The sequence below is a fragment of the Diabrotica undecimpunctata genome, chromosome 2 (genome assembly GCF_040954645.1).
Source record: "Diabrotica undecimpunctata isolate CICGRU chromosome 2, icDiaUnde3, whole genome shotgun sequence".
NCBI lineage: Eukaryota > Metazoa > Arthropoda > Insecta > Coleoptera > Chrysomelidae > Diabrotica > Diabrotica undecimpunctata.
In genome coordinates, this window is record NC_092804.1 from 128,478,719 (window position 1) to 128,506,179 (window position 27,461).

General features: G+C 31.5%; 1 protein-coding gene across 1 annotated transcript in view; it reads left to right on the forward strand.

The window, feature by feature from the left end:
* The window catches only part of LOC140433914 (dopamine receptor 1-like), a 237,855-nt gene that overhangs the window by 7,977 nt on the left and 202,417 nt on the right, over window positions 1-27,461 (forward strand). Inside the window, exon 4 of the mRNA XM_072521886.1 lies at window positions 17,713-17,842. Coding sequence (XP_072377987.1) covers window positions 17,713-17,842 — 130 coding nt within the window. The remainder of the gene's footprint in view (window positions 1-17,712; window positions 17,843-27,461) is intronic.

Sequence of the window (27,461 nt, forward strand, 5' to 3'; positions counted from 1 at the left end):
TGTCTAACTTGTTAAACTGTTTGTTCGGGCTGTTAGGCCGTTGTCTTTTGAGATTAGTTCTCCACGTTTCACCAACACTAGGGGTTGGCATCTTCTGGAGATGTTTCTACTTGTAAGCTGAAACTGACGCCGCGTTGTACTGCGGAGGCCATATTTATATTTTCTACTCGCCTCCCCTCCACTGGTTTCGGCGTGCGGGGGTGTGTCGTCGTTTGTAGTAGCTTTTCTTTCTTCGTGTTTTACGGGAAGGGTTTTTGTGGATTTTAATATTGGTATGTTTTGTTGATTTTTAGTCCTTCTTCTATCCAATTAAAATTATTTGGGTGCTTATATATCTCCACCGCTTCCCGATACAACCGTGGGTAGTACTGTGATGTTTTATCCAGCATCTGCGTTTCTTCAAATAGTATCCGATGTTCTCCGCTTCCCAAAGCGTGTTCGGCAACGGCAGATTAGTCGATATGTCCTAAACGACAATGGCTTTTATCTTCGTTTATCCTTGTGTTTGTGTGTCTTTTCATGGTTCCCACATATACCATTCCACATGTGCATGGTATTCGGTATACCCTGGCCGTTGCTAATGGGTCACGTTTGTCCTTCTCCGATCTTAAACAGTCCTTAATTTTTTTTATAGGCTTGAAAATGATCTTTACATTGGCTTTTTTAAAAATTCGCCTAATTATGTCCGTTACCCCCGATATATAGGGCAAGAACGCTTTGCCTATACATTCTGTTTCTTCGTCCTTTCTTTTAGAGACGTTCATCGCTTTATGTATTCATCTTTTGGTATAACCATTAGAGGTGAGCGCTTTTTCAATATGAAGAAGTTCACTTTGCAGATGCTGTGGTTCACAAATTCTCTTCAACCTCTCCGCCAGAGTTTTGATGATACCTTGTTTTTGGCCTGGATGATGATTTGAGTTCGTTTAGGTATCTGTTTGTGTGTGTAGGTTTTCGATACACTTTATGTCCTAGGTAACATTCCTTTCGATTTACTTAGACATCTAGGAACGCTAGTTGTTGATCTTTCTCTGTTTCCATCGTAAATTGAGTATTTTGATGTAGTGTGTTTATATAAGACAGGAAATCGTTAAGTTTTTTTACTCCGTGACCCCAAATCACAAAAGTGTCATCGACGTATCTAAACATACCCTTGGCTTGTATGCTGAGTCCATTACCCTCTTCCCTAGATGCTCAATAAAAAGGTTGGCTACGACCGGGCTTAGTGGGCTTCCCATTGCTACTCCATCTATCTGTTCATAAATCTGGTCTTCCCATGAAAAGTAGGTGGTAGTGAAGCTAATACGGTATAATTCCATTATATCCTGGGAAACTAGTCCCTCAAATAAATTCAGAACGTCTTCTAGGGGAACTCTTGTAAATAGGGAAAATCTTGATCTTCTCGATGAAATGGGCGGAGTCTTTTACAAAGGCATCGTTTTTTCCTATATGTGGTTCTAAAATATCGACCAAATATTTAGCAAGGCTGTAAGATCGAGATCCTATGGAGCTAACAATGTGGCGTAGGGGTACATCTTCTTTGTGTATTTTCGGTAAGCCATACAATCGTGGTGGGACTGCTTCGCTATTGCATATTCTTGGTTTTATATCCTCTGGTATGGACAAAGATTTTATAAGTCTATTAATTTTCCGTAGGGTGACTGGGATCTTTTTTAAGTTTTCTATATACCGCAGGTCTGCTGGTAAAATTACAACATTTTTGTCTTCGTTTATCGATTTTATGGCACGGATTTCTTGGTGGCTCAGGTTATTTTTCAGTGTTTTAGCTTTATGCAAAATTCTTGCTGATTCTGTCCTTATTTCTTCAGCTTTTTCGATTGGTAAGCTGCGAATCGCAGATTCGATATTAGCGATGATATGTTCTGGGTATAACTTTAGGTGCAATGGCAAAATTTCCCCCTTTGGATAGCAATGATATTATCTGAAAGGTTGACCACTGTCCCTTCTGTGTATTGTTTTGATTCTACCTCCTTATGTTTGGTTAAGCGTTCGTATTTGTTTTTCTGGCGTTCAGTGTTCCTTCCTAGTTCATTTTCCATTTTTCTGTAACAAATGGATTCAATCTTATTTCAATCTGCAAATTTCAACTTGCTACTGAAAACAAATCTAGAAGCTCCTTCGACAAACGTCGGGTATCATGTATTTATTCTCATAATAGTACTTTTTCCATGCGTGTATATATTCTATTGGCTTGACTTGTTCTAATGGATCGATTTGTTCGTAAGAAATTCGATAGTACCCCGTAGTTTCGACATCGTTAAAGAAGTTGTAGTTAAATTTTAGATTCTAGTTGTAGTAAAATTTTCATTTTTAGAGACCAATCTTTAAAACCTATAAGATAAAAATTCAATTTTGAGTTGTAGTAAAAAATATAAGGCATTTTAAATATGGCCAAAAAACACAGAATTTAAACTTTTACATTACAAACGATCACACGTCACGGGAAATGCCTCCAAGAAAACGGAGGAATTTAAAAAACGTACTAGTGTAATTGAAAAAGAGCAGTTTTAAACATTATAGGTCGTTGCCAAATGTCTTACATTTGTTGCCAAAACTTAAAACTAAAGTTTTATGATATGTGTTTTAAACAGTAGGTTTCTAGTAATCAAAACTTTATAGCCGCTGGTTAATGAAAAAAATAAATTTATTTATTAAACACCATTATATAAACTGAGTTTATATGCGGTAAAATACAAAATTTGTATACAAAAGCCTCTTTACCTTTAAAACGCATCTTGATTTTGTCAATAGGACATTCAAATCAAAAGGTATCTGTTGTTTCTAACAGAAAGATCCATTCTTAAGAAAAAATCCTAATAAACGCTTTTGTTCAAAATTATTTTAGCTAAATTTTTTATTTGAAACATTTTTTTCTATTGCGCACAGATTCTTGGTAAATCGATTTGTTTCGATTTTTCCCCTCTACGAGGGGGCTCTTAGGAGGAAGCCCGGTGGTAAAAGGAATATACTTTTTTGCAATTTTTTTTCGTTCTAAAATTGAAATTCTTAGCAAAATTTAGCTTGTTCATATAATTATTAAAGGTTCAGTGGCATTTTCATCTCTGGGGACTGAAGTAATTTTGTAGAGTTTAAACGAATTCTTACATAATACCCACAAGACTGAAGAATGACCTAGATTATGCATTTGTGCGGCTCTACGTGAGGATGTATGTAGATCTTTAATGAAACTATGCATAAAATCTAAACTTTTATTGTAATTTATAAAGAGTTTTGGTCTACCTGTTTTGGTCTAATTTTTGGCCTATTGCGTGACTCGATATTTAAGAATGGCGAATTAAATCAAACAGATACAACACACTTGCATGTGACTCGTGTCATTTTGGTGAAAAAAGAAACCTATTAAAGTTATCCAGAGTAAAAAATATACAAAACGAGCATAAAACATACGTTAGGAACACAGACTTAGAGAAATTTCAAATATGCAAACATGCCTGAGACAACGAATAAGGACCACAATAAAAAGATGCATTAACAATCATGAAAGAAATAGACATGAAAAAAAGAAAAGTCAAAGAAACAGCTCTCATCCTACTTAACGAAGATAACTCTGTAGCAAACTTATCAGCGGAATGTAGCAAGCTTAAAGTTGCCAATACTAATACAAGGAGGTAACAACAAGTATATACCAGTCACAGCGTAGTCATGGAGGAAGGAGGTCGAAAAACATCTCCTTCAATCTTATGCAAAATACATACGCAACACAACATACAAAAAATAAACAAAACAGAATTTAATATAAATCAGGTAAAAACAGCACCCTCATTTTTCTTCAGTCATTTACATGCTGTTACCTAGAAGATCGAAGCTAAGTATGTCAGTTAAGATGACATAACCTAATACCAAATTCTTTGGTTAGGTATACATTTTCGCAGAATTTTTATAATAATCTTTTTGATAACGATTTCCGGAGTGGATGTCGAAACGTCAAACACTAGTTAGTTAAAAAGTTAATTTTTATTACAACTAATAATTGTGGCTTAATCCCATACAAACATATTTGAATAATATACATACAGGGTGTCCAGAAACTCTCCTGACAAATGGGGATTGGAGATGCCTCAGATAATTTTAAGACCTACTCCTAAGGGAACTACTTTCAGAACGCTTCTATTAGAAAAAAAACAAAAACTGGTACGATTATTTATCTTCCAGAGTTGAATCGATTCCATTAATTGCCAATAGGCGGCCGTTTTGGGTAGGCCAACGGTTATTTTAACGCGTAACTTTTTTGTTATTAACTTTTAAGCATTCGTGATACTAGATTATTAAATTTTCAGGTATTTTAGTATTAAAAGGTATTCTTGTTTTAGGTCACTAGAATACACCTTTTTTGAGAAAAATCGATTTCAAAATTTTTGGATTTTTTTTGTCTTGAAAGTTAAATTAATATTTTTGCACTAGTTGGCTTTGAACTGTCAACAGAAGTGTAAATCTGAATTTTCGTTATCAAATTGTTGTCAGTTCCTGAAGTTTTTTTTAGTTTTTACTTTGTGGCATTTAAACACAACAATTTCAATTTAATAAAAATGGTTTTTACTAATGAGGAATACGCTGATACACATTTTAGTTATGATTTAGCAGGAATGTACGAGACTTTCTTGGTGATAACTACAAAGACCACTGAATTGGAAGAGGCGATCCAGCTGCTTCGCCAGCATGGTTGCAGGATTTGAATCCTTGTGATTATTGTATTTGATGATATGTACAAGGCTTTGTTTATTTCGTTGCGATACAAAATCGTGCACAACTCTGGCTAACGATACAAGATGTTTGCAATGAATTTAGAAATAACTTTAATACTAACTTTAATAAATTTCGCAGTTAATCGGCATTCTCTAAGTAAAATGAAAAATTTTTTCATAGAAACTAATGGTCATTACATTGAGCATCTTTTGTTACTATCTACGTTAATAAATACTTTGTTTTTAAAAACCTTTAAATACAATTTTGTTTTAAATTGTCTCTTTTTTTTTGTCTCTTTACCCAAACTTTTTTTACGAATTCTGAGCTGCATTTACTGAAACAAAAGGTAATTTCTAAAATTAATAAAGGTTCCTATTAATTTAACTTTTATGACGAATCACGAAAAATTTTCAATTTGATTTTTCTAGAAAACGGTGTATCTTAAAGTTTAAGACTTGAAGTAAGAGTACCTTTCAGTACTATAATACCTAAAAAATTATTAATAATCTAGTATCAAAAATGCTTAAAAAGACTAGAAAATACTAGAAATTCGCAATTAATCGATTAATCGATTTAAATTTGGAGGATAAATAATCGTACCGGTTTTTGGTTTTCTAAATAAAAGCGTTCTGGAGGTATTAAAAAACTACTTACAAGGCGCCATCTTCAAAGAGCTCTAGCTCCTTTAGGAAGCATTTTTTGTCTAGGTGAATTGGAGTAAATTGTCTTAAAATTATCTGCGGAATCTCCGGATTTCGTTTGTTAAGAGAGTTTCTGAACACCCTGTATATTAGTGTAGTAAACAACTATAAGTAAGTGTAGTAAGGCATAGTTGTTTTGTTTTTTGTCTAAAGTATATTTTTTTGCTTTCAAATATTGGTATTACATAAATGTCCAAATATTAATTATAAGAAATACTATTTCTCCCAATCGTAAAAATTCCCTTAAGAATTTTTAACGTTTTCAATTTTTCTATCTATCTATCTAAGTAGCCTTCTTCGGTCCATCTTTGGACGTAGGCCTCCCCGATCCTTTTCCATTCTTCTCTCTGTCGCTACAGTCATCCACCTAGAGCCCACTTGCTTCTTGATATCATCTGCCCATCTCATTTGGGGCCTTCCTCTGCTTCGTTTATATTCCAACGGTCTCCAACTTATTAAAATTTTGTTCCATCGGTCTTTTTTACAAGAAGATAAAAGTTACAAGAACTCATGTACAATTTGGATGATTTCTTTGATTCAGAAGGTGAACCACTTGCATCTTCTAATGAGGATAATGAATTTGAACCATTGGTTGAGACAGTTTTCCAGAAAATGAGTGACTAATGAAATAGTTAAAAGTGGAAGTAAACTAGATTATGTAGCTGTTTCTAATAACAATTATACACCAAGTTCTATAGTCTTTACTTAAAAAAACTCATCAACAAAACTTCGTTCCCAAAAAACAAAGCCCTCTTTAAATAGAGGGCTTACCTGTATTAGATTTGAATTTTAAAGATGTGTAACATCTGAAATTGTTCCTCGTGAATATATTAAAAAGGAGTTTCTTAAGTAAAAATTGACAAAAATTGACACGTACGAAATAATGCTTGTACTGGGTTGTACATTGGTAATAAGCAGCATTGGAGTACCTAATTTCTATTAGGATTTAATTATAATTCCACTGAAAACTACTATTGGAACAAAAGATCCCATAGCTATTTATTTTTTAAAATAATAAAAAAAATTCCTGATATTTCTGATATATTACTACCTACTAATATTTATTAATTTATGGAACACATTCATGAATTTATAAAAAAATATATATTCCGTGTTGAAAGGGTAAAACCATGTATTACATAAACGCTGTCTCTGCACATACGTCATCCAATAAAGCCCAAGGAAATATGTTCACTCTGTTATTTGCTACACCCTTTGCTAGATACTGCAACACCTAGTTCTATACTGTACTGTTCAATGTGTCACAAATTGCAGAAACCAATTTCTGCTCGTATATCTACTTTAACATTGTTGACTTAGTTGCAATATTAACAGTCCAGGACATCGCAGTGCAAATTTTCTAAGAACTTTATACCAAGAAATTAAATTTTTAGGGGATCACTTTTAAATAATCAGCAGAGTAAGCATAAATTGTGAAAATAAATTTATGGAGCTTGGTAATATTTTTAGTCATTGTGAGAAACGTACAACATAAATGTTGCCCTTATTGATAATAGCAGAAATAAACTTGTTGCAGACCTCTTTAATTGAGAAAAGAAAAATAACAGATAAATAATGAAAGTGTGTAGAGTTCAGTAAATAGATAACAACAATTATTATGGAAATCTATTAAAAATTGAATACTGATGCAATATTTTTTGGAGGAATACGTGAAAATGGTAGGTGTTTTTCTGGAAATTCTATACAAATAATAATATATTTATTAGTTTGGTCTGTCTCTAATTGAACTTAAATTTCTTATATTTTACTAGTTTAAATTATTTATATACAGGAAAAGTCAAACAATATAGGTTGTACGCAATTTTTCCGTTGTTGCCATATTTTAAATTTAAAAAAATATATAGGGAATATTTAGATTTTCTTGACATGCGATCCTATTACAGCAAGCATTTCATTCGCTAGAACTAGTGACGAGTTTATATGACGTCATTATTATATTTGATGAGATTGAAAATTGCAACTGACATCTGTCATAATATAGTAATCAATTTCTAGGCTAAACCAGGTTAAACATGATAATCGAGTTAGAATCTACAAAAATTTCTTTAAAGAGTACAGTCTATATTGTTGACTCCGAGAGAATATTGTGAAATTACCAATCAAATAATAGTTTTCCAAAGCTTGAAGTTTCTTACTTAAAGTATAGAGAGTATAAACAAAAAAAGGAAAGTAAATAAGAGCCAAATTTGAAGAAAAATTTATAATTATTTATGATTTGATAGGCTAGGTGACCTAGGTTGATCTAGTGAGTTTAACTAGATTAAGGTATGCACAAAAGATCTCTATAGGTCGAAGTGCGGTGAGGCCGCATGGCCTTAACGACCTCACAATCTAATCTAATCTACCTTCTTTAATAAGAGTTAAAATAAAAGAAAAATGGGGGATTCGTCTGGGGGCGAGAATCCCCCAGATATATTAAACGAAAATGAAATGAAAAATGTGGAGAAAGAAATAATTACAGAGTTAAAAAAAAATAAATATGATAAAGGTTCCAAATAGATACGACATATTATGATAAGGGGCCATTTGAATTATATGTAGAAGCCAGGAAGGATCAGTTAAATGTTGGAAATTAAAATTATTTAGTAATTGCAAAAAAAATCTTTGATTTACAACTAAAAGATATCTTTAAGACCCACAAAAATGTGATGAATAGAATTAGTGTGGAATTTAAAAATAGAAATGCAGCAAATAACTTTCTTCAAAATAATTTGCTAAAAGAAAAAGGTTATGATGTATTTATACCCAACAAAAATGTTACATGCAAGGGAATAATCCAATTTATTGACAAAAAATTTAGTGATGATGTATTGCTAAAATACTCAGAACCAAATACTAAAAACTGTAAAATTATAAATGTAAAGAGATTTAAAATTAAAGTAAAGCCAGAAAAGATTCTTAATAATACATCATGTAGTAGCGCATAGGGTTTTGCCTTATATTATACCAGTAATTCAGTGCTACAAATGCTTGAATTATAGGCATACAAAAAATTTATGTAAAACAAAAAATAACAAATGTATTAATTGTGCGGAAATTCACGATTTTAATCAAAGATGCATTATGAAATGTGTACATTGTGATAGTGAGAATCACAATAGTACAAGTAGAAAATGTCCAGAGTATATCAGACAAAAAAAATAAGAGAGATGATGTCTTTAGAAAATATATCTTTTTCTTTGAGGCAATAGAGAAGACACCTAAGGTTAAAAATAATAATAAATTCAATGTGCACCCTTTGGATTTTCCCAGTTTGCCAGCTAAGGAAAATTCAGATATAGACATACCCCTAAAGTCACGCAGAACAGCGTATGTAGCCAATCAAGTAAAGACAAATACATATAGTGTTGCAGTAAAAGCAAAGAAAAGACCAGCCCCTGACCACAGCGCAAAGAAAAGAAATTCAGAACATAATGAATTTTTATTAAATCCTAATGGAACAGTACATACAGAAAAAACACATATTTTTAATAACACAAATTATAAAAATAATGAATGGAATGTAACTACCCCTGGAAGGGATGACTCTCAGTCTCTCCAGGTTATAATAAATATGGCTATTAAATTAAACAAAACAGATAGAGAACATGTTCTTAATTTTATCACAAAATTAAAAACAGAAAATGTTGATTCATCCATAGGAAAGGATGACTCAAGTTAATCAATATAACAAAGCACAAGGATGTTTCACACTTCTGCAATGGAACATCAGAAGTCTTTAAACAAATTATGATAATTTATATATATATATATATATATATATATATATATATATATATTTATTTATTAATGATATTAAACCAGATATAGTACAGATAATAGTTTTGTCTTTAAAATAAAAAATATTTATGTATATAGAGATGATAGATGTGATGGATATTAATATTTATAATCCTTCTGGTAAAAAGATCACAAAACCATTATGGAATAATATAGTTCAAAATATTGGTACACCCGTTATAATTATGGGGGATCTAAATGCTCATGATCCATTGTGGGGCTGTGCTATTAGTGATCATAATGGAAACATAATAAAAGAATCCTTAGAGGAAGATCAATTAGTAATAAGAAATGATGGAACCCCCACTAGAATGGTATTGCCTGGTCAGAACCCATCAGCACTAGATCTAACCATTGTCCGTCAATATATTGCAACCAAGTGTCATTGGTGGGTATATTCTGATACTGGACGTAGTGATCATTTCCCAACAGTATGCAAATATAATCAAATCCAGACATCTACAAGTCCACCGCTATGTAGAAAACGTAATTTTAAAAAATCAAAATGGTCTAGATATGCAGATACTATTGAAAAGAAAATGCATGTTCTACGTGATGTAAGATATAATGAATGATATGAAATAATCAACTCAAGCGCACAAGAAAATATTCCATATCATATGTACAAGCCGAACGGTAAGTGTGTACCATGGTGGGACGATGAATGTGAGCAATTGATATTAAAAAGAAGAGAATCAGTTAAGAATTGCATTGAAAATCAGATGTTGGAAAACTACATAAATTGTAATAAAGTAAAGGCTTTTGTAAAAAGGCAACTTCAAATTAAGAAAAGGATGAGTTTAAGAGCATTTTTTGGGACCCTTGATCGAGATACACCAATCAGCAAAATCTGGAATACAGTTAAAAAATTTAACATATTTTGGCAATAGAAATACAATTTCTCCCAATAAAGAAATTTGTATAAATATTCTAAACAGCTAAACCTCTTGTAATGTAAATCCCTACTTTACCTTGTTAAACGGTAATAATGAAAGTGTTCAATCCATTAAATTTAATAAGTATAAAAATATTATATACTCCAAAAAATATAAAGCAACAGAGTTAGATAATGTATCATATTTTATGATTAAAAATCTATCCCCAATAGCACATTTTCATGTTATTAAAATTTTTAATGATATCATAGAAATGAGCAAAATTCCTTTTGAATGGAAACAAACATTAATATTACCTTTTTTGAAACCTACTAAATGCCCAGATAATCCAGAGAGCTATAGACCAATTTTCCCTAACTTCATGGGTACACGTAAACTCATCACCAATTACCATAAATACCCTCGGACATAGTACAAACTCATTACCGCCATAAAAGTAGGGTTTTCAAAATAGACCCTAAGAGATTGGTAAACTGATCACTGGCCTACCTGCAGCCTGGATCAGGTATAGAGCATTAAATCCCAACAAACTGCTAGTTTTTGATAATTTCACAGAATAATCCAAATCCAGATGTCTTAAATGCAACTGCAATTTATGGGTTTTTATTTGGGAATTCCACAAAATTCTATTGATAGCTACCTAAAATCATGCGAAAAGAAAAATTTCTCTTTATTTGTCTTTGTTTCTTCAACATGGATAGTGAAATGCTAATTTATTACATCCTGAGCCAACGCGGTCAAAAAATGATGGTTATCAATAATTTCAAATTTCAAATGATTGCGAAAGACTCTAAAAAAATCGAATTGCCTTTTGTGGACTTGTGCGACGAAAGGGTGTAAGGCTAAATGTCATACAACTGGTGAGTAGAAATGTTATACCGTTTTTGTTTAGTTGTTTCGCACTGGTTTTCGCGAATAATTCTGATCAAACAGAAAAAAATCAGTGTAATTAAGTTCTTTAAGTTACCTGTATAAGATGTTTCTTGTAGGCAAGGCATAATATTACTTTGTTGCTGTAGATTACCTTTTCTGATATTATATTTTGAGATTTCTAATTAAATTGTTAAAGTCACATTGTTATATGTATATATATATATATATATATATATATATATATATATATATATATATATATATATAAGTCGGCACCATATGTGAAACCTTTTTATTTTTAGTTCTATGAATTTTGTTATATAAAATAATGATATTACATAAAAAGTTTTGAATGATCTAAAACCTAGAATACAATGATCAGATATTAATTTTTTTTTAGTTGTATACGCGGTTTGTCAAAAAAAAATGAATTGTGGATATTCTCAAGTCTTAATAAAATTCATGTTGTTTAACGAACCGTGTAACTGACTGAAGAATACTAATATCTGATTCTGATGACTGAAATTCTAGATCATTCAGAACTAGAGAATAATTTTTTTTTTCATAAAACTAAAAATAAAAAAATTTTCCATATGGTACCCACTTAATTGGACTCTTATATACATATACTGAAAAAGCGATAAACGCTTGTAGTCAACGCTGATCAGTTAGACTACAAAAACAACTATATATTTGGGTGTGCAGCCGAAGATAGGACAAAGAAGTACTCTTTTTAAACTACCAAGCATTCCCAAATCTCTATTTGCATCATCAGGGTGCTACAATAAACAAAATTAGTACAAATTACAGAATAAAAATTATTTTGTATCTTACACTAATTGAGGCTAGTTGTCATGATGTTTATGAAATGAAATGAACAACTCATCTGACTCCTACAAATAATGGCGAAAACTAACCAAAAAATGTAAAAATATTGCTTTTAAAAGCACTCTGATTGTGGGATCTTTGTACATGTCATTGAAAGGTACAGGAAGCTGTACTTAAGCATTTTGATACATTCTGTCATAATAAATGCATTGCTGATTACTTCAAATTTAAAAATTTCCGCAAATGATGCTATAAAATTTAAAGCTTTGCACGTGTAAAAAATTACGTTTCCTTCGACTTCAATGCACTAATAGCACACTCAAGTTTTTAGCTTTTCCTATTTTTCAGATATTTTATATTTACTAACTGTTCAAAATCGTGTATTATTTTCAAAATAGTCAAATAACGCCAAAATGGTAAGACTTAGACCGAATGTATGCTTAACAAATTATCTCGAGAATTCAATGCGAAATATAAAAATGCAATGAAAATCAAATAACGAAGTTGGGACTACTTCCGATATAAACAAAAATAGCACATATTGACAAATATTTTCATTTTAAAGTTCACTATCGAAATCCTATGCAACTAAATTTTTAGATCTCAAAACCATTTAGATTGGCAGATACGTCGAATAGGCCACACCGTGAGACATATTAATATCTCAGTTAAATTTTAAAGCAACTTACTTAAATAATTTATGAATTTATTAAATTATCACATAAACGAGAAGTATAACAGGTAAGAGGCAATCTTTCGCATTAGAAACCAGGCAAAAATTCCGGTGATGAGTTTACCTATCTGCGGTGATGAGTTTACCAATCTCCAAAGGATGCCGGTGATCAGTTTACTATATAATAATCTCCGAGGGTCTAATAATTTTATGAGGGGCTATATAGTGATGAGTTCGTACACGTCCAACTTCATGTGTAGGTAAGGTACTGGAAAATATAATTAAGAATAGAATAGAATGGTTTGTAGAACACAACAGCATTTTATCGCAGTATCAAATAGGGTTCCGCAAGGAATTTGGTTGCAATCATGCACATATACTACTATCACATATAGTACTTAATGCATTTACTGATAAGAAGGTGGTATTAACTGTTTTTCTTAATCTAAAAGCTGCATATGATAATGTAGATATATATCTGCTATATAAAAAAATGACCGAATTAAATATTCCTAGCTCATATAATAATCTAATATTTGAATTTTTGAATAATAAAATGATCTACGTGAGAGATAATCAGAATGAAATATTTGGACTCAACATTACAGATAGAGGTTTGGCTCAAGGGTCACCTCTGAGCCCACTTTTATTTACTGTATACACTAAATCATTACATGATATTATACCAACCAAATTCAAGTTAATACAATACGCTGATGATCTAGCTCTTGTAATAACTGGTAAAAACATAAATAATCTTATTAGAATTGCTAATAATTGCCTTAGAGACATTAATATTTGGCTAACTGAAAATAAGCTTCCTTTACCAATAGATAAAACATCAGCAATGATATTTTTTAGTAATATTAGGAGCACAATAAATGACAAGATGGACAGATAATTCTTTAAACCAATAATAATAATTCTTTAAACTGGACAGAAAACATTAGAAATATTGAAACGAACGCTCAAAAAGGAATGAATATAATGAGAGCATTATATGGCACATGGTGGGAAGCAGACCATATTTCACTTCTGTTAAATTATAAAGGTATTATAAGATCACACCTTGATTACTCATGTACAGTACTAAAACCCTGCAGTAAAGCCAACCTCGTAACATTAGACAAAATCCAGTTAAAACGACACAGACCAACTGACAAGAACCACGTGTATAAAACCGAGCAGGGAGACATGTAGCCCCTCAAGTATTAAATTTTATCCAATGTCATCGACCTAGAATCACCATATAATTTAATTTTGGAAAGATGTAAACCCATATATAGATGTCATAGCCACAAATTCATTGTTAGCTTCAACTACATAAGGCACTGAAGATGATCTGATTAGATCGAAAACGTTATGCTACTGTATAAATTTTTACGACACTTGTAAAAGTTTTAACTATATGTTTTTATATACCTAAATACACTGGTGAAGTGTTTTAACTTCTGTATGTTTTTTTAAACGATGGTATACAGCCAACTACTGGGATTTTCTCATTAATTTTTACACTAAAATTATTCTTTGGTGTTTTAAAACATATACAGGGGATTTCAATATACATCAAGGGATTTACAAATGCTACAATAGAAGACATAAATGGATGGGTGACAAAACGAAAACAGGAGTGGAACGAACACATTAATAGGATGGCAGAAGATAAGATAGTACGAATAGCACGAGATAAGTCACCAAATGGACAAAGAAGTATTGGCAGACCAAGAAAAATATGGTGCGATAATTTAAACAACAAAGAAACAGGCTTTAAAACATACATACAAGAAGGAAGAAGAAGAAGAAGAAGAAGAAGAAGAAGAAGACAATGCAATTAAAATTTTCAACAATTTTAATCAAAATAATTGAAAAACTAAAGTAACAGAATTTGGTGTGTAGACAGCTTAAATTTTAAACAATTTCACACTTATAAACAAAAATCTTACATAACCTTCTATAGAACAACATGGGTTTGACACTTACAAATGATTATCTTTGTTTCTCACTCTTAAATACAAAGAGAAACCGTCTAACCGATAGCTGATATGGTAAATACATTTGTTTTTTATTTGGCAGCAGTGCTTTTCTGCGAAACTTGACAAAAAAACTAATATATCATGTAAAATTTGTTGAATTTGTTTGCCGTCAAGTTTGTACCAGTGGGTTCTGATGTCATTAAATCTATGACTTGCATGTCTAATTGTTTAAATTGTCCTTTACTCTGTTCAGTTAACCTAGTCTTAACTGTCTTAACTTACTAAAAATTTAGTAAGTAATTTTTTGACCTCAACAAAAAGTAGCTGAAAGATACTATGCAACCAAGCACACTTGCTCATAGTCAATATCGATACCTTTTTGCCATAACATCGTAAGTGACAAAATTAGGGAAAACAGTTTTATTGAAGAATCGTATCTATCAAGCCGCCAGGCACCTCCCAGCAAAATTATCGTAAGGTATAATAGCATAGTCTTGGAGAAAAAACCGAATTTGCTGTAACGTAAGTCACATAAAAATGTGAACAAATCTATTTTGTAGTTGTGAAAACATCGCATGGTCACCAAAACATCGTAAGGTGCAAGTCACGTGGTACAAAAATTGCTACTTACGATGCAGCGAAGTGCGTTACGATCTATTAGTGCACTGTGTATAGCCGCAGAATCAGAACGTAAGTACCACAAAATAATTTTTTCGGTAATTATTTATGGTTTTTACTTTTGATTTAGGCATAAAAGATAATAAAACGTCGAAAACAAGAGGTTGGAAGAAGCAGAAGACAATGTTCGTACAAGTATATAATTAGGTGGAATGATGTGGAACACGAGGTGTGCCAAACAATTTTTATTGAAAACCTCGGATATTTCACAAATGACTTTGAGATATACGAAAGAAAACTCTACGTCAGCCTTATTTTCCAAAATAGATCCGAGAGGTAAGCATGTTCCACATAACAAGACTGGGAAAGAGCAGAAGCAGAATGTTTTAGATTTTATCACGTTGCTACCAGCTGTTCCACCTCATTATTGCAGAAATAAAACATCGAGAAGACACTTACCCACTGAATTTCGTAATGTATCATTCTTATATGAACTTTTTAAAAAGAAACAGTTAGAAAATGGCATAACTAAGAACGATATCGTTTCCCTGTAAGTGTTCTGAAAGATTTTTAAGGCATAATTTAATATCGGATTTCACTTGCCGAAAAAAGATAAGTGCAAAGTATGTGAAGTGAGAAAAGACAAAGATTTTGAGGAAACAGAAGAAACAAAGCAATTGTATGAAAAACATTTGGAAAACAAAGAAAAATGCAGACTCATTTCTAGCTGATCAAAAAAAAACTATCTTAGATTCAAAATTTTTATGTGCTAATTTCGACGTACAGAAGGTGTTAAACACACCACATGGAGACAATTTGCTCTTGTACTACACCAGAAAGTATGCTTATTACAATCTTATAGTTTACGAAAGTGGAACCCAAAATGGGTTTTGTTATTTGTGGGGAGAATGTGACGGAGGACGTGGCAGTAACGAAATATCTACCATAATCTACAAATATTTGCAAGAAGTTGCATCTAATGATCCCGACTTTTCTTAGGAATTCTGTTAATATAACATCAATCCGTGTGCGATACTTACTACCAGGCCATACTTATATGCCTGTCGACTCAGTTCCGCAACAATTGAGCGGTTTATCAAAAAACGCGTAGTATGGGCTCCATCAGAATGGTATACATCGATATCCAACTCTCGTACCAAACCTAAACCATTTGAAACAATAAAAATTGATTTCAGCGACTTCTTAGAATGGAAAAAAATATTTGATGATGTACTAAAACCGAGTAAATTCAAATGTAAGAACGGAAAACCTATAAAAATCAGTGAAATTAAAAATGTAAAATTTGAGAAAGGTAACCCAGATATTATTATAGAGGTTGAATATTTAAATAATGGCCAGAATTTCACGATGGAATTAAAAGGAAAAAAAAAACCAAAACGGCTTTAGTCTCATAAATTGTCTATTTCCGTTGCAAAGAAAAAAGACTTAATTGATCTCTGCGACTACAATATAATTCCTCTCAGGTTTCAAAAGAATAAAGAATATAGGCTAATGAAAACGTCAGCTACGCCAGATAAGCTAGCAGAATCCGATGAGGAAGACAAAAGCGATGAAGGGCCCCAAGATTAGATTTCTGCTAACTAGCTATGATTCACATTTATTATATCACATGCAATAACATTAGATATTATGACTATTTGTAAGTTTATGAGTAAAGCGATTTGTTGTTCAGTTAAATGCCTATTGTACTTTTTACTTTTCACAAATAAATTACCTTAAATAAATGATTTTTAGTATTTTTTTATATATATTTATGTTACTTTATGAGGCTGTGTCTAAACATACTTTTTATCGTAAGTGCTGAGCTTACGATAACAATCATAATGTGAAATTATTTCTGAATTTACCAAAATTATCGTAAGTGTTGGACTTGTATAAAACTACAGTAGCAAAATTATTTTTAATGCTGCCAAAGTAACGTAAGTCCAACTACAAAAAAACTGAAACTATTTTGAAGAAAAATCATTACTTTACTTCAAACACTCATCATAATACGTCCGGATGCCAATTTTCACTTCAATTGGACATTTCTAAACACGTTTATTGAAAAAACTGCCGTACTGTAAAATTTACTAAACGAGACTTACGATGTTATGGCAAAAAGGTATCGATATCTTCAACTTAAATAAAAAAGTGTAAAGTTAAAACGTATTTACACTTTTTCATTTACAATTAATAAATATGCACTTCCATTATTCATCATTATTCTTTTTTTTTCAATGAAAAAAATCTGCAACAATAAGTTTATTTGAGCTAATAATATGTAGAGGTAGGATCTTTTGTGTTGTTTTCGGCAATGACTGTCAAAATGTTGTAAAGATGACTATAGTACATGACTTGACTTGTACCTACGGTTTTTATTTAAAAAATGTGTATAGACACTTTTAAAAGTTTAGAATATTCCAAATCAAACTTCTTAAGCCTAAAGTTTAAATGCAATAAAAAAAATTGTTGAAGCGGTTTTAGTAAATAAAAACAAAAACCAGAATATACAAAAATATAATTAGATAAATATCAGTAATTGAAAATATAAAGAATATAACAATATAACAAACTGTTAAATAATTATAAGTATTTTCCTTAAACATGTTAATATCTTTTAGGATATTGGATTTTTGGTGCTCAATTCTGTGACACTTGGGTGGCCTTCGACGTCATGTGCTCAACAGCTAGTATACTCAATCTTTGCGCCATATCACTAGATAGATATATTCACATAAAAGACCCCCTTAGGTAAGTACCCTATTTTTTATGAAGATAATCGTATAGGTACTTCTACTTTTATTACCACATTTATATTACTTATCTATTAATAATATCTAGTTTTGTATCTAGTTTTGTATCTTACAGTAATAGTATCTATTCTATATAAATAGTACATTAGCAGAGTTATTTGATAATTACAGAGAAGAAGAAAACAGTGAATGTCTTAAATCGGAATCAGTATCAGACTACTATACTAAGGATGAAACATGTTGATATTTTTACATGTAGCTGATAAACGACAGAACTGACGTCATATTACTAGCTATAATGTCCGACGTGAATTTGTCAGGTGAATAACGTGAAAATAGTTTTTCCTGATATTTTAATGTTAAACAGGTAGCATTATTTGTTAAGTCAATCATTTAATGTATTCTTTTTGGTAAATCAATAAATTCGTTAAATTTTTAATATTTTGTAGGCCATTGTTTTTGAAAGAATTAAATACGAGTTGTCTTCACAAAAAATTTAAAATTGTGGTTTGTCCTGTATTCGCTCCGTGCGTGACCATGGTAGGGGTACCTTGAAACCATGCCAGCGTGCGTAGCGGCGAAATATGACAAAATTGGACACTATCTTTTTACGCATAAATTTTATCAAAAATGTGTGCAAATACATGTTGCGTATTTAGTTGTGCTAATAATACCAAAAATAGTAAGTGTAGTTTTTATAGGTTCCCAAAGATTACATATAAATTAGAGAAAAGAAAAAGATGGATCCGTGCTATTAATATGAAAAAGGAAATATCAGGTAACCTCATTTTTATGCAATTGAAATATTTAAATAATTTACCTTAAATGATATTTTATAAGGCTTCAAGCTAACTGCGGAGTGCCTGATGACTTTAGCTTTTATATCATAACTTTTACTATTACTGTTTTTAATTATATGCTCTTTCACGTGAAAAACTTGATTTGCCAGTACTAGATTTTTAACTTTTCTTTTCCGTTTGGACTTATAGACTTCCTGTTTAGAGTAAAGATATATTATGATGAATTTTGAGAAACCCAGTTTTTAATACTACATTTATTTTGTACATAAACTGAAAAAATATAATTAAAAAATTAATTATTAATAATAGTCAATTTCGCCTGTATTTAACAATGTCAAACATATGTCATTAATGTCATAGGTTTAACCTGAAAATTGGTAGGTCCAAAACTGTCAGATGAAGGCGGTAGGTGTCGCGTCAGTCACGCACGGAGCGAATATAGTACAGCGAAAACACAACGTATTTTATAATGTGTCATTATATAAAAATTTAATCAAATATAAATCATAATGTATTAATTTCATAATGTAACACGTCATAATAACTTAATCTATTCAAATGTAAGTAAAAACGAAAATAAATAATTATTGTACATAATATGTACCAAAAGAATTTTTTTCGTAGGCCACTGATATTCTTAAAACAAGAGTCGGCCATTGTAACTAGCTACTTTGGACGCAAGTATAACTTAACAGATATAACTGCAACGCTCAAGGTCAATTCATCGATAAAGAGAGGAGCCTATAGTCAGTTGTATGCAAGCACCCGCCGTATACTTAGCATTAAACTTAAATTTTAGTGCGTTTGCTACGTTGTCAGATAACTTCGTAGTTCGTAAAATATTTATTGTTTGTTGAATTTTCATATTAAAAACTAAGGTGAAATATTATTTTATTAAAATGAATCGCGTTAAAGTCTTAAAAAATCTGATTCTGAGTGCACAAGTCCGTGAAATTATTTACTCGGTTTTAAAATTTACGCAACAGGAAGCAGATTGAAATGTTCTTCTTATTGAGTTATCGAAAGTGCAAGAACGAGTAGCTGCTTGGACAGGTAAATTGATTGTATATTTATTATATTAAAATGTATATATATATATATATATATATATATATATATATATGTATATATATATATATATATATATATATATATATATATATATAAATGTTTTGCATACTTAGATTACCATTTTTTTTTTGTTATAAATCGAATATAAGACGAGGTGCTGTTATAGAAAGATAGAAAATAATCCAATAAGAGGAAAAAATTAATATAATATTCAATTGTTATAGGTGTTGGTTTATCCAGCGTCAGAAAAATCGCTAAAGAGGGACGTGAGGTTGAAAATGGGAAAATCCCCGGATTCTCCACACGTAATAAACGACAAAAAAAGTCCTCAAAAATACAGCTAGATCCATGTTATCAAATTATATTACGGAGACAAATATATGATTTTCATCTTCGCGATAAACAAGTTCCAACAATTAAAACAATTCACCAAAATTTGTAAATGAATTCAATTATGCAGGAAGTAGAGAAAGTATGAGGATGGAATTCTACAAACTTGAGTTTCGCTGAAAAAAAAAAATCGACAACAGAAAAATGTTGATTGAGAAACACGACATTAGACATTTAAAGCTGCAATATCTGGAGAAAATCAACGAAGCAAGAGATGCAAATAAATTTCCAGTGTTTACTGACGAAACTTATTTACTAACGAGCCATATTGCAAAAAACAATTGGTGTGATACCAGCAATAATGGACTTAAAAAAGCAGTGTCAAAAGGGCAACGTTTAATTATTGTTGGGGCAGAAAATGAACAAAGTTTTATTACTGGTTCTTATTTCAGGTGGAAGTCGACGTCAAAATCTTGGGACATCGTGATGACATGAACTATACAAATTTAAAAAAAAAAGTGGTTGGAAGAACATCTTTTGTGTAACTTCTTCCGAATATTGTAATAGTGTTAGATAATGCGCCATACCATAATACACAGGAAGATGAATGTCTCTCATCCGCATCGAAGAAGTGTGTTATGCAGGAATGGATTCGGAAGAAAAAACATTGCATATACTGCCTCTATGTTAAAGCCTGAATCCTATTGAAATGGTTTGGGTAGCTTTGAAATTATATGTGGGAGCCAGAGATGTAAACTTTACATTTACGTCAATCCAGCAGCTGTCGGCCGAATTTTTTCAAACTTTCCTGTGGAGGAGTGAAAAAAAAAATAACAGATAAAGTCATCACAACTAAACATGAATTGATATCAAAGGAGCCACTAATTTATGTAGTCGTGAATCGTATTGTTATTAATCCAGACGAAGATTGAGATAGCGACGATTTACAATTAAACTCCGACAGTGAAAATAGCGACCTTGATGATATTTGAAAATAAAAACAGGTAAATCTATTTTTATAAGCTTATTTCCACAACCGTTGGAAATAATTTATTTTAACTAAATATCGCAATTCTCAGTATTAAATAAATTTAGCTTTTTAATTTAATAGGCTTCCATTCATTCAGTTCATTTTAATGATTATGACTAATAACTTCAGAAAATAGCATATTTTATCAAATACCTCAAACATTTTAACTTTGATATTAGTGCTCTGATAATAAATAGGGATAATTATAAACTCATTACAGTAATTATGGAGTATTATTATTACAGTTCAATAACTCTAAAATAATATTCGATTAGGCAAAACCGCATCAACCAACGTCTGTCGTGTCTGGTCGTGTCAAATCGTCACCGTTGCAGTTTAATCTGTTTATCTGTATTTATTCAAAGGTTCCATCCTTAGTATGTTATATCGTTGGTACCAGATATAAAAGAAGTGAAGTAGAACAACTATTAAAGAAATAGTAGTACAAAAAGTGGTTCAGAGTTGGTGCTGATGAAATAATAAAATACAAATAAAAATAAGCTATAAACAAAATTAAAAATTCAAAGATTTTTAAGTGTTTGAAACCAAAATTCAGATTATTGACTAAACTTATGCCTTTTACAATTTTCTAAGCAAATAGACCAGAAATGGACCGATATGGGGAATCTAAAATTGCATACCACGACATATCGATTCGACTAGGCAAGAACCTTTCGTGAATTGGTTGTTTATACTTAAAATATACGAGTAAATAAAGACATAGAAAAGACAGTTAAGATTTGATTTTACGTTTAGTGCCACTAATATTCGCTTATACCAACGGTTATACCATTTCACGGTAATGGCTTCTTCCCAGTCGCTTTAATGACTCCTGCTAGGGACCGAAAATAATTGGTGTTAAAAAAACTAAAATAGTAGGTTTTTTATTAGATGTTACATTTATATCTGTTTGTATATGTATTAGCGTCTTCACAAGCTTAATTATTATTAATTCCAGACTTCCGAAGTCCTATTGCAAACGAATTATAAAACGATTTTTATTCGTGTCATCCGATAAAAATGTTTCTTGAGATACTGTGCACGACGTTGTAGTCTTTCGGCCATCTTTGTACTTTTATCAGAGTTTTTAGGATATGCATAACAAAAATGTAGTTGTTAGTTGAATAATGCCTAATAAAGAAGTCGACCTAAGTATTTAAAATTATATCCAACGTTTGTTTCTGTGGCCAAACTACTTAATGAAGGAGAAATCCTCAATCAATGACATGCACACAATTGAGAGTAAAAAAATCTGTGTTAATTCTTAAACATTTATACAAATACAATTTTGATTTGTCTGATTTTTGAAGCAGATAATATTTAAAAATGAAAAGAAAATATGGTGCAAGTTCATATTTTAAGTAGTCTAATCCATTAATGATCAAAATTAAATTTTTATCAAACGAAATCAAAATTTACGAATGAAATAACGAGAGGTTGTTTTTAATTGCACTATGCAAAATTTACGTTTTTTTTCTTTGTAACTGTCTTTTTTTTTACGTAAGATATATTATACGCTGGGCAATGAAAGGCACGATATTTAATAAAACATTATTTATTTTAATAAAAGTTTTACAAACGTGTGATACTCGACAAAACATTGCTTGGAATGAAGTCCTACATTACATTTCATTGCATCGATATTTCGTCCACTTGCCACATTTGCCGCACCTTCGTTGTTTTTCAATTTTGCCCACCAAATGACCCAAACGAATTTCGTCAGCAACATGTTTTGAAGATTTTGGACATACTCTACGTGGCATTGGAATATCTGGAACTGTCAGCAGGGCCTCCACAATTTGCCTGTAAAATTCTAATAAAGAAATTGCCTTAATGTTGCTATGGTAATGATGCCACATGTTGACTATTGCCCCATTCAAGCAAAATCTAAATATCGCCTAATACCATTTTTGTTATACATTTGCACAACGTTTGGTTGAGGTACCGCTATAATTTTTCTGTCTTTTCTGGACAATCTGTTACAGTTTCCTATAGATAATATTTTTAGAGTTGAAATATTAGTTGCCATAGTACCTTCGTTATTGTCATTCCAGTGAACAAGAGTGAGCTGATGTTATTTACAATGTAGAGCGTGGAAAGTTCTACGAATTTGTTTTTTATTTTTAATATGAGTCTAGTTACTAACTAGATGTGAGTGAGAGTCTCCTCGACATTTCCAATACATTCTCCTAGAAGGCAATGGCTATTGTCCAGAGAGAATAAGGATGCCAAAGTATTTATATACATCATCAACGGACAAAGAGAAAGGGCAGGATTTTTGTGAAGCGTTCTTTACCCTTTCTTTACAAAAATACTCCATGAATTTTTTATAAAAAAATAATTTAAACACATCGATTGGCTTCAAATTTTGTTGTTTCCATTCATTTAGTATATGGAGTTCCGTATTGTATTTGAAAATATAGTTTATGGCTTCTTTTTTCAGTTTTTTTGTCTTCCCACTTACGATTGATTATCTTCATAGATTTTTTCTGTTTTCATAATCTTGTAAAATTTCTGCAACCTCTCTTTTTCTTTTGTTACATGATTTGTGAGTTTCACTCACAGTTGTATTTTACTGCACGGTTTCATCAATCGCTGTATTTTTTCGAGAAACAGCTGTAATATCCATGCTTTAAGATAGCGTGCCTCGGCCAATACAATAAGTATAATTGAATTGGTCTTCCTCATCACTCTCGGCATTATCTCTGTCCAAATCCTTTCGGTCATTTGTATAATGCAACATGAGTTGAACTTCGTTACATTGGTCAATTTCCTGAGCCAAAGTATCGTTATCTTCTAAACTCTCATATATTTTAGCAATTTCTCTACATTTTTGTTATTATTAGGATCATATTTTTTCCTCATTTTTTTAAACAGAAAGAATATTGCTTAGATACCACGATTTTCTAGCGTATTATATATCATACGCAAGAATCAAAGTCCTTCAAAATACTCACCAGTATAAATTTTAATACTATTTATATTTCTATTTGATATTTAAGAACCTTACTAGTTGAACACTATAAAAGATTTTTTAAAATATGTCGATAAAGTCCTGCAAACTCTCCTAAAAAAATGCAACCGGTGAACTATAATATAACCTAAGAAAATTAGCACAAAATTAATCAAACTTTACCGACAAGCGATTATAAATTTCTAATGTTATGATAAACAGTTAACTTCTAACATCTACTTTGTAACCTATATTGAGAAAACAACTAATGTTTACTTTTTTTTCTGACTAGTAGGTGGCGAAATATGTAGCAGTTTCTCGCGAATTACATAAAATACGGTGGCCATTAATAGTTTAAGGTCACCTTACTTATCATGCACGGCTACAGTAGATCTTTGGAAAATTACAGCTGGATCAATAATAATTTGTGTATTTTTAAACTTTTTAATGATAGGGTAAAGGGAGGAGAGATGGACCACCTTTTAGAAAAAAATTGTATAACATAACTTAACATTGGTATTTGTTTTGGTATAAGTAAAAACTAGAAATTATAATTCTTAAACCTAAAAAAAATATAATGCACTGGCACATCATGGGTCCATCTCTCCTCAACTGTGGTGGTGAAATGGGCTACTAGGAGTAGGAGACATGTACCAAACTAAACCTGTTTCTTTTTAATAGCAAGAGACTTTCTGCACTTGTTACAGAAAAAATACATTGTAACCGGTTATCTTTTTTACATATTTGGCGATAGTCCTCGTTGTACCCAACACACTCATTTTCAATATCACTCATGTTTTCATCACCACTAGTATCGTTTAGAGTAACATCTTCAGATAGTGACGATTCGCTTGGCTTTCTCTTAAGTTTTTGTTTTTTTATAGGTTTTGAGCTTTTTTTAATCAAGGCATCCTTCTCTATTTTAAAAAATTCTTGAGCTGTAATCTCTCCAGTTATTTTTTAGGAACTCTACTGCTGCTGCCAATAAAGGCACGGGCGTTACCTCATCAAGAGCCTTTTCGGGAGTTATATCTTTATCAGTAATTAATGACTTGTGTGGACTACCGTGCAAGGATATTTTATCACTGATTCCAGAGGGACCTGGTTGAGGAGATTCTGGTCTAACTGGAAAATTCATTGTTTCTGTTTCTGATGGAGTGTGTGTCAAAAATGCATATTGCATGGGATTATTAATAGATTAAACGGATTCTCATGGATTTCAATGCAGAAGCCGCATTTTGGACAGTTGCTGAGTTTCCCCATGCTCGACTTAAGAGTTTACCAAACTGAAAGCGTTTTAGAACCCTGTTTGTGTTATTTTGTACCATAAGACTTAAAAAAAGCACGATGCAATATGGGGGCAAGAAAATCCCTTCTGCACTACTGCAAGCTATTACACTGATCGTTTCACCTTTTTCCCCAGTTCCTTACGCTAGGAACACATTTTGAACCTTTTTTTCTGCTAGAACTTTACCGGCTCTAGTATTCAGTTGTAATCCTGTTTCGTCAGTATTAAATATGTGTCCGGGTTTATCATAAAAATTATATTCGGTCATAATTCTCTCCAGATCAGAAAAGTAGTTATCGACTGTTTCTTTGGACATTCCTAAAGCTCGTGCAATTGAGGTGTTTGCAGCTTTTCTAATTGAAATTTCAGGTATTCGTTTCAAAAAGAGTTCTAAACATTTTTTACCAGCTTTACCTTAAAGTAGACAATAAATAACTCTTGTATCAGATTTATGAATTTAAAAATTTACCTTCTACATTAAATTTATTTTGGATTCCTAATCGCTAAGCTAAATTAAAGGCCATGATTTTTACTTTAGTTCTGGTTGCTGCAAAGCCTGTTTTTGTAGTTTTTTTATATCGCTAACGATTTTAGCTTCAACAGTAGTTCCTAAAGAACAATCTGGACCCAATTAGTTCATCTTATCCATGTTGTTTGTTTTTATTCGACGTTTAAAAGTCGTTTTGGGTATTCCAAATACTTTGGCGGCTTTATTAATACCTGTATCACCATTCTTTACAGCATCTATGGCATCACTTAGCTTCCTAGAGATCCAGTTACCTCTCTTTCGTGTATGTTGTTTGCGAATATATTTATTAGGCATAATCCTAAAACAAAACATACTGGTCCAACTCTCCTCTTCGTAAGTGTTCCATCTATTCTCAAATAGGAGGACAGATGGACCAGCCCGTATTGTTTAAAATAAGCAGTCTACAGCAGTAGTTCTTATTCTATAATACACATTTTAAATATAGTTAAATAATAAACTAACAAAGAATTGGTCAAACTCACCTGTTTTTTACAAAAAATGAAGTTTAAAAAACTCAAGTAAAATTATCACACGTGGCAGTTTCAATTATCGTAAATAACACTCCTACAAGTACGTACCGATGCGGTACAACTAGCGTCTCTTAAGCAACTAACGTTAAACGATACAACAGAGTAGGATAGACTTGCCCTGTTGACAAGTTTGGTCAGGTATACCTAGCGGACCGACTATCCTCCTGGTCCGTCTCTCCTCCATTTACCCTACAACTTAATTTTTCTTTTGAAACATAAGTTCAGTTACATTGTCACCAACAATATTAAACAGCTTATAAGGCACGCGTTTGGTAAGTTTATCCAAAAAAGAAGTTTACACCATAGGAAAACATATTAAATGTGTTATTATAATATGTATAAATAAATTTATTTATAACAAAATAATTAAAACATCTTTGGGATTTGGTGCTGCATTATTTAGGTTTGTCTCTTCAAGTTCCAATGGACTAAAAAAAATAAAAAAAAAGTGCTTCATTGGAAGCTGAGAAAATACATTTTTTACGTATACCGATTTTAAACTTTAAAATTTCATTTTATTCAACCTAGTCGTTTTGGTATTTTTAACGAGCATATCAATCTTTTTGTTATTATAATATGTGTAATGATTATCTTGAAAGTATGAAAATTTTTATCGACACAGAGCTTCAAACGAAAAAAGTAATGGCTCAAAGATTACCATCTTATTGTTTAAAACTTCGTCAGAACTACTGGTTAAATTTGGCCGGTTGTATCTCAGGCACCACTGCTTGTATTTCAATCAAATTTAAAAAGCAAGCGTCTTTCCGAGTTCTTCCGAGTCTTTTTCAACTACGATTTTTAAAATTAATTTAGACCAATACTTACCAAGATATTCTATTTGTTTAGAAGCCAAAAGAATGCTTTAATTTTTTTTTAGTTCCTTATGACGCCCAAATAATCCGATTTATCTTTTATCTGCAAAAAAATTGGTAAACTTCTACATTGTTTGGTTTTTGTTCAAGATTTGAAAAAATTCAAATTTTTTGAAAACAAAAATTAGGTTTTAAAAAAAATGTGGCAGACTGTTTATATACTACTCTCCAAAATTAACGCAGCTCCTAAAATGGACCACGAATTTGAAACTAT